We start from the raw sequence: 7812 nt of genomic DNA, 5'->3' as shown, positions 1-7812 counted from the left end.
AAAATTCCATGGGATTTTTCTACCCCGAAAACATATAAAATATGTGGGGTTTGCAACACAAAATAATGCCACACAATAATGCGGGAGAATAACCTATATACGGGAAAATAAACTAGAGGCAATTCCCTACATGCAAAAATACCAATGACCGCTCTAAAATGCATGGAAAAATGGTCCCTAAAACATGGGCATTTATACTACGCCTCCGGGCTATCCGAACACGCGCGGAAAAAAAATACCGGACGTTCCCCTATTGGGACAACACGCTAAACAAGGCATTTGGCACGTTAAACTACGTCAAATAAATGTGCAAGTTTAAAATTCGGATTCTACGCGAAATTCTACACCAAATACATATATAAAACGCTCTGATCCGATATACGGGTAAATATCTACGGACGTTTAAAAATCTAACGTATTCCTGAAAAGAATTAAATCCTAAAACCTAAAAACATCACAAATGGGCCGAATCCGAAAATGGGTTGCATCTGCATGAGCGCAACTTAATTAAACTGCGCTGGGGCGGGGGATAGACTCGGGCTGCTCACCTTGGGCCTTGCAGCCGGCCTGGAGGGTAGGAGGAGCTGGGCCGAGGTTGTTGGTGGGCCGAGGCAATGCGGGACGGGGCCGGCCTGGCGAGCGACGCGCTGGGCCGCGGGGCTGCGGTCAACGCTCGGGCGAGCGCTGGGTCGTCCTCGATCCCGCTCGGGACGCACGTGGCGGCACCAGCAGGCGAGGCGGGTCGAGGCGCCGGCGTGCTCGGGCGAAGCACAGGCGGACGAAGGCGGGCGGAAGCCGACAGATCCGAGGAGATGAGGGCGGCCGGCGGCGGTTCCCCATGGCGGCGGTGGCGGCTGGCACGACGACGCGGCTGCTGCTGCTACTGCTGCTCCGCGACAGGATCCAGGGGCGCCGGGAAGGCGGCGGCTCGGTGCTGGCGGCAGGCGGAGGTGAGCCGGCGGGGGGGGAGCAGGCGACGGCGAATGGGCCTGGAGGCGACGGTTGGCGGCGGCGCGCCGGATCGGGGCAGGAGCTCGGCTCCTCGGGCAAGGCGGCGCTGCTCGGGCAAGCGGCGGCGGCGGATGGGCCTGCCCGGGCCCGATCTGGGCTCGGCGGGTCCGCGGCGGCTGGTGGGAGAGAGAGAGAGGTGGGAGGCTAGGGTTTGGTGGGGGCTGCGCGTATCCCGAGGAGAGAAGAGAGGGGGCTGTCCGAAAATTAGAGGGGGTCTATATATAGACAACCGGGGGGCCCGGTTAACCGGAATCGCGCTCCGGATCCAACCGCGGTGTCGGCTTCGGACGATTCCGAACGCGGGTAAGGGTACGCGGCCGTGTAGAGGGAATATCCGGAGATGAGAGGGAGAACGGGCGGCGCGGCACGAATTCTTAGAACACCGACACACGTCCGACGGTAGCCCGAATACGGTACCGCTACGGTCGACCGTTCGGGTACCAGACGGTCTCTGATCGCGACGAAATTCGACAGGCGGTCTATCTATATATAAATAATACCGCACGACAAATTCCAGCTCAATCGGAGAAAGTTTTACGCACACTTTAAAAACAGAGTTACGACGGTGCCGCGGGCGCGTGCGTGTGCGGTCGGGCTCAGAACGGGCAACGACGAGAACCTGGAACTACTAACGGATGCAAGTTTGAAAACGGGCGGCAACGGAGATGCCCATGCAATGCAGATGATGTGCATGATGCGATGATGACACGACAAATAAAATAAGCCACACGACGAAAACGGAAAGAGAGGGGAATCTTCTGGAACTTCGGCATCGGGCTGTCACAACCCCATGGCATTATGACAATTTCTTCCAAGAAGGTCAACATTACATTACACCAAATGGTCATAAAAATGTATAACAATATCTAAGGTCTTATTTTAGGTCTGACATGACCAAATGAATAAGGTCATAGGATTAAAAAGAGGTGACTGGACAGACACATCAACAACTTTGCCTAAATGTTGTGTAGAAGTGTTAATTTTGTTTTTGAGCCACATAGCATACCTAAACTAATGTGTGGGACCCACATATTATGTGGCAAATGTAACTCACTATGAGGACCCACATTTGATGCGTGGAGCCAACTAACAAGCTCACAACATGACCAATGGGACCCACCAACCCACAGGCCCGTGCAAGACATGCTACTAACTCTTTAATATACTTGTTGAATACAAGGTACAAATATACATAAAATAGTTAAACATGATATTTGTTTGGATTTATAGACCTTATTCGAGATACATGTAATTCAAATTTGAAATATATTCAATAAATAGTTTGAAATATATTTAATGTCTAAAAGATAATAAAGACCACGAGAACGATACGATGCATTAATGAGCGCATGCTACACTTTTTCTAACAAATGTTGGCATGTTCATTTTGCGCTTGTCATGCAAATTTAATTTATTAATTATGTTTCAATCTTTAATTATGCAGTAAAAACATGTTATCATGTTCGTCTTTGGCTTGTGATGCAAATTCAACCTCTTAATTATGTTTTACCCTTAATTATACATAATAGTTGTTGTCACGTCCATTTATATTGGAGTTATTGTACTCACTTCGATGCATATTATTTGTCTTTGAAAACAATATCTATGAGCATGAGGATGTACTATCATATCACCCTAATATGTACTCATTTATGTCCTTTCTAGTTTGCATACAAGTTTTGTGTTAATTTGACAACATTTATAGTATAGATTATACATATTCACAATATCATCGAATATTATAATATGAAATGTAGTTACGTATTATATATATTTGATGTTGTACATATTGATATTTTAATATAAATTTGGTCAAACTTTACAAAGTTTTATGTACCCAAATACGGAGTATAATATGAAATGTTACCCAAATACACAGTATAATACAATACGTTGAGTAAAAATGACTGGAGAAAGTAATGCTAAGTTACGTATATTTTAATATAAAGAATCTTCGGATTGTTCACAGATGAGGCAATCGTCTATATGATGATGATGGATTTGGTAATCAGTTTGTCCAAGCACAGATATTGTAGTGGCGACGACATCCTTGTGGTGAACTTGTGCCCTCGGACTTCTCCGTTGCGACGACGTCTGCTCTAGCGCCGGCGCAGAGCTTGAAAGGTGACGGACGTTGGTTTGAAGCACAGTGGTGTTTTGATATTTTTTTCAATTTTTTCATGTCGGTCTTTACGTGATTTATAATTTATTTTTTATTATACAAATGAGACATGTATTATCATAAAAAAGAGTAATGTTGTATTAATATGAGATGGGCCAAGGGTCAGTAACCGGTAAAAAATAGCACGCACAACAATGAAGAAAGAGGCGCAGTCGTGAAATTTTGGACGCGCCGGGGCGGCATCCAACTCCAAGCATTTTGGGTACGCCTAGCCCTAACCCCTCTTCCGCACACAGCCACCCAGCGCCGTCATTCCAGATCCAGCCACACCTTCCATCATCGCCTCGCCTTCCCTCCTATCCCCTCCCGTTTCCCCTCGCCGCCGCCATCCCCGTCGTTGTCTCATCGGTCACCTACGGAGCGCCGCCCAGCCCGGCAGAGCAATTTCCGCCATCACCTCCACCCTCCTATCTGCATCTAGCATGAGTTCTACGGCGACGAAGACGAGATCCACAATGCAGGGTCACCTACAGCACGTGGACGACGACAGATCTGGCCGCCCGTCTGCATATCCCTTACTAGGATGCATCCTGGCTCCTAGCGCATCTGTTCGCCACAAAATACTGCGCGTCGCCACGTACACAGTAGGTAGTGACGGGCGACTAGCGCGTGAAGGCGGAGGCGCTGCAGATCCTGGGCATGCTCCAATTTCTCCCTCGCCTCATCATCTTTGAACTGGACTATATGGCCGTCTTGTACTGGTACGTGCTCACCCCACTCGTCAAGTCGATTCCATTAAGTTCCACCAGTAATGGACCCCGATTGGTTTTTCCTCAGCTTGTGCTGCTCCAAGGAGTCAACGAGCCTGTGCCGCATGAGAAAGAATCTGTGTATGTGCTCAAGGAGAAGGACACTGAAATTTCAAGCTGGAGCTCCAGCCCATGTTTGGCTCACAGGTAAGCCTTGTCAACTCCGACCTACTGCATGTATCTTCTTGGAGAAATCCTTTTTGTGCGTGCTCACAAATGAGAAAAATGCAGCAGCATGTTTCCGTAGGGAATTTTCCAGTAGCCTCAACTGGATGTTTATTTTCTTGTAAAACGTGAAGGATAGAAACCCAATTCATGAAACCATGTTTCCTATTCCTACGTTCCAAATGACACAAAGGAATTTTTTCCTACGAAATTCCTATGATTCATTCATTGATACTCTAAAAATGATATATTGAGCACATGTGTTGTCCCTTTTTATTTCTTGTGGACATATAATGTGGCTCACAGAAAGTAAAAGGAAAACCTTATAAGATGCCATGCTGTTGTCAAATGTAAGAATATCACTCAAAATTAAAACTCACATATACTGGTGACATGCTTATTTTTATTTATTTTAGTACCATCAATCAATCTTCTATATGTTCCTGTGATTGTTTTGACATATAGACATACTAACGATTATAGTTCGCTGGAAAATTGAATACTTATCAAATAGGAGCTAAGATAATTTTACTTTTGGAATTAATTATAGCATCCTTATTTACAAGAAACGCCTAGCATGTCTGTGTTTAGTTTGAGTTTCTTGGTTGCAACAAGGCAACACTCAATAGCTCATATGTTTTTTGCTTCCATACTGTGTTTGGTGCTATGTGTCCCTTATGTTATATGCATCACTATCTCCATAATGCGCTGATTGTTGTACCTTAATTTGTGTCTGCAAGACCTAGCTGAATAAGCAAGGCAATGTGTTTTTTCCTGATGCAACTTCTCATTTAGTGGCTGATATGGTTACTACTCGCTTGTTTATAGTGCTTTTTGTTTCAAAGAGGCAAAGTGTTAATGTGGTGAAGCTCACGTCCACTAGTGAGATTCTTAGGACTATAGGCAGCAAGGTAGCTCTTTACTCTCTATCACACAGTGGCTAATTTTGTTTATGACTTGCATATACTCTGGCTCGAACCAGCTAATACTGTACTTCTGATGTGATAAATTACTATCTGTGTATGATAGAAGTTGCCTTTTTCAAATAAAAAGTCGTCCATCTTGATTATAGTTGCACTGGCATTTTTGGCCATTTTCTTGCTGGCCTTGTGTTGTATGATGTGTCAGAATAAAGTCAATGCGTCCCTTATTCATGTCTATTCATTGAATACTTTCTATTCTAAAGATGATGATGAAGATTACTTGCATGTTCTTTCATGCTCTGGTAGTAGACCCCTAGCCTTTTATAAATATGGTTGTGTTGTGGGCAAACAACATCTACACTTTTTTTTGCTGGAGCTTATGCTTGCTTCTACATAGTACAGAGTATGTGAGCTTTTAGAACTTTAATTAGTGTATATCAGCATGTTTAGTTGATATTTCGAGCTCCTACCATTCATATTGTGAAATGTTAATTATACTTCTATTTGATTATTTCTCATACAATAGAAGGCAGGATAAAATTCTGTTTATGTGGGCTAGAGCATGATTCTAATGCCCAACAACGTGGCCATTTTTTCCCTCAGAGCTTCTTTTCATTGATGTTTAATCAAATTCACTAGTTATGGCCTCTTTATATCCATCGACATTAGACCACCAATATCTGCAATTTTTTTTACTTTTAACTATAACTTTGATCTTTATAGGTTTGAAGTTTGAACAGCCAAAGCAGCGCCATGGGAACCGTCATGGTGGTTCACGAAACAGATTGTCTTTATCCCTCTTCCCTGTAAGTTTTGAGTCACTTTAATTCATGTTCATGGTTAGTATCAGAACTGACTTGCAATTGTTTATTTAATATGAATGTTGCTGATGTTAGCGGTGTTGTATGATCAGTTGATTGTGTTGTGTAACATATCTGTGAGATTTGATCGTTGTTAGTTTTTGAATGAGGAACTATGTATTCTTTTATAGTTCATTTGTCGGGAAAAAGCATCAGTCCATCGAACTAGTTAGGAAGGATGTATGCTTACAATACCAATCTATCCAGTGGAGTGTTATTTGTTGTATCACGACATACACTTTAATGGCAATGCCATGTGCCCTTCGCTTCTTACTAGTCTTAGTTGTCTACTGACTAATTTGGTGTAGGTATGTCACTTCTAGATTTGTAATTCCTTGTACTATCGTTTTAAATAATCAAGTGATCTTTATGTACTGAGTGTATCCTTCATAAGTAATATTTTTGTTCCCATCTAAATGTTCATGTATTAAATGGATGTCTTTACACTCCTGCACAACTTGCTACATTTTATCATATTTGATGCCAAGATATTCTTATGTTTCTTTACTTTTTATTTAATGTTTGCTTCTTATATGCGATCCTTCATGCTCTCAGAAGTCTGAAGAGGAAGATAATGAAAGCCTTCTTTGGAAGAGGAAGATAATTAAAGCCATCTCTGGAAGAGGAAGAAAATGTAGCATGTGCTTTATTCTTTGAAATAACGTGATGTAGCATCTGCTTTATTCTATTTAGTGCAGAAATAAATCGAACTTGTTTGTAATATTATATTTGCTTGGGATGTGACATTCAATGTTTCTACAAGTAATTTCCTTGTTATAATTACAGAACTTGTGGCCCTATGTAGTTTGTACAAGGATAGCAAAACTTGAGTAATTCAAAAAATCTGTAAGAAATTTATGTGTGTAGGAAAAGAACGTGTGGACTTAATTTATTGGGTTACATTTTGTGTGGCCCAAACGGTTATGTTATGAATGCACTAATGGGCTGAACTCTTGGACTTGGCCCATCAACATACCAGATTTAGGATGGGCTCATGGTTGGATCCTATGTGGCAGCCACATCATCATGTATGCCATGTCATTGTATGTGCCACATGGGCAACTCCATGTCACATCCTACATGGTTAAAACACATGGTTAATGACCAAAATTTTGGTCAAAGATTTTACGACCAAAATTTACGTCATTGGTAGCTTTGACCAAAACTACACGGAAGGTCATGTTTGTTCGTTCTTGAAGGCTAACTGTTGACGTTCTGAATTTAGTCAAAAGAAGGTCATGGATGAAAAGCAATGACGATCCAGTGACCAAAATGGTGGGTCATGGATGGACGTATTTCTTGTAGTGCAAGTCCCAGACTTGATTATCATCCATGGACTTTAACTCAGATAACATGGCCTCAAGCCATGCCTCGGAACTTGGTCTTACCATCACCTTCCGTATACGTGGTCGGTTCATCGCTTTCTAGCAACTACACATCATGCACTTTGCGCAATCTATCCGACCTCCATGGCTTCGCTGCCGACTCCACTACAGGTTCCCTCAGCGACTCCGGTATGATCTCATCACCAGCCGAGTCGTCCATGAGTGGTTCTTTAATTTCTTCGAGTTGCACCATTCTCCCACTAGCCTCTCGACAGAGGAACTTATTATCTAGGAAAACCCCGGTCCGAGCAACAAACACTTTGTTCTCTTCTCGGTTGTAGAAGCTGTATCCCATGGTTTCCCTCGGATATCCCACGAATATGCATTTATCCGACTTGGGTGTAAGCTTGTCCGACATGAGTCGCTTAACAAAGGCTTCACAACCCCAAATCTTTCGAGAAGAAAAACTAGGACTCTTCCCAGTCCAAGTCTCATGCGGTGTCTTGTCTACGGATTTTGATGGTGCCCTATTAAGTGTGAAAGCTTTAGTTTCTAAATCGTATCCCCAGAATGACAAGGGTAAATCCGATTTTCTCA

The 7812-nt window shown here is 43.2% G+C and overlaps 1 protein-coding gene across 2 annotated transcripts; it reads left to right on the top strand.

Annotated features, from left to right (window-relative positions):
• Nucleotides 1-3360: 3360 nt before the first annotated feature.
• LOC123443689 lies at nt 3361-6762 on the top strand. Of its 2 annotated transcripts, XR_006630783.1 has the most exons (5): nt 3361-3894; nt 3971-4089; nt 4936-5018; nt 5754-5836; nt 6446-6762. XR_006630783.1 is itself a non-coding variant. In XM_045120191.1 (4 exons), exons 1-4 carry the CDS (start codon nt 3833-3835, stop codon nt 6545-6547), a joined length of 366 nt encoding a protein of 121 aa, XP_044976126.1. In that variant the 5' UTR covers nt 3370-3832; the 3' UTR covers nt 6548-6762. The 2 variants fall into 2 exon arrangements, 1 of the variants encoding a protein (XP_044976126.1); XM_045120191.1 differs by lacking the exon at nt 4936-5018 and having other exon boundaries at nt 3370-3894.
• The last annotated feature ends 1050 nt before the right edge of the window (nt 6763-7812 follow it).

The sequence above is a fragment of the Hordeum vulgare genome, chromosome 3H (assembly GCF_904849725.1).
Source record: "Hordeum vulgare subsp. vulgare chromosome 3H, MorexV3_pseudomolecules_assembly, whole genome shotgun sequence".
Taxonomy (NCBI): Eukaryota; Viridiplantae; Streptophyta; class Magnoliopsida; order Poales; family Poaceae; genus Hordeum; species Hordeum vulgare.
Note: the sequence above shows the minus strand (reverse complement) of the source record. Positions and strands in the feature narration are given on the sequence as shown.

What these genes read in the sequence shown, in the direction of transcription:
- LOC123443689 (XM_045120191.1), top strand. Translation starts at nt 3,833, where the DNA reads ATGCTCCAATTTCTCCCTCGCCTCATCATCTTTGAACTGGACTATATG. An exon ending in AGCCCATGTTTGGCTCACAG is followed by an intron (nt 4,090 to 5,753) that starts GTAAGCCTTGTC and finishes TGATCTTTATAG; the next exon opens with GTTTGAAGTTTGAACAGCCA. An exon ending in TGTCTTTATCCCTCTTCCCT is followed by an intron (nt 5,837 to 6,445) that starts GTAAGTTTTGAG and finishes TCATGCTCTCAG; the next exon opens with AAGTCTGAAGAGGAAGATAA.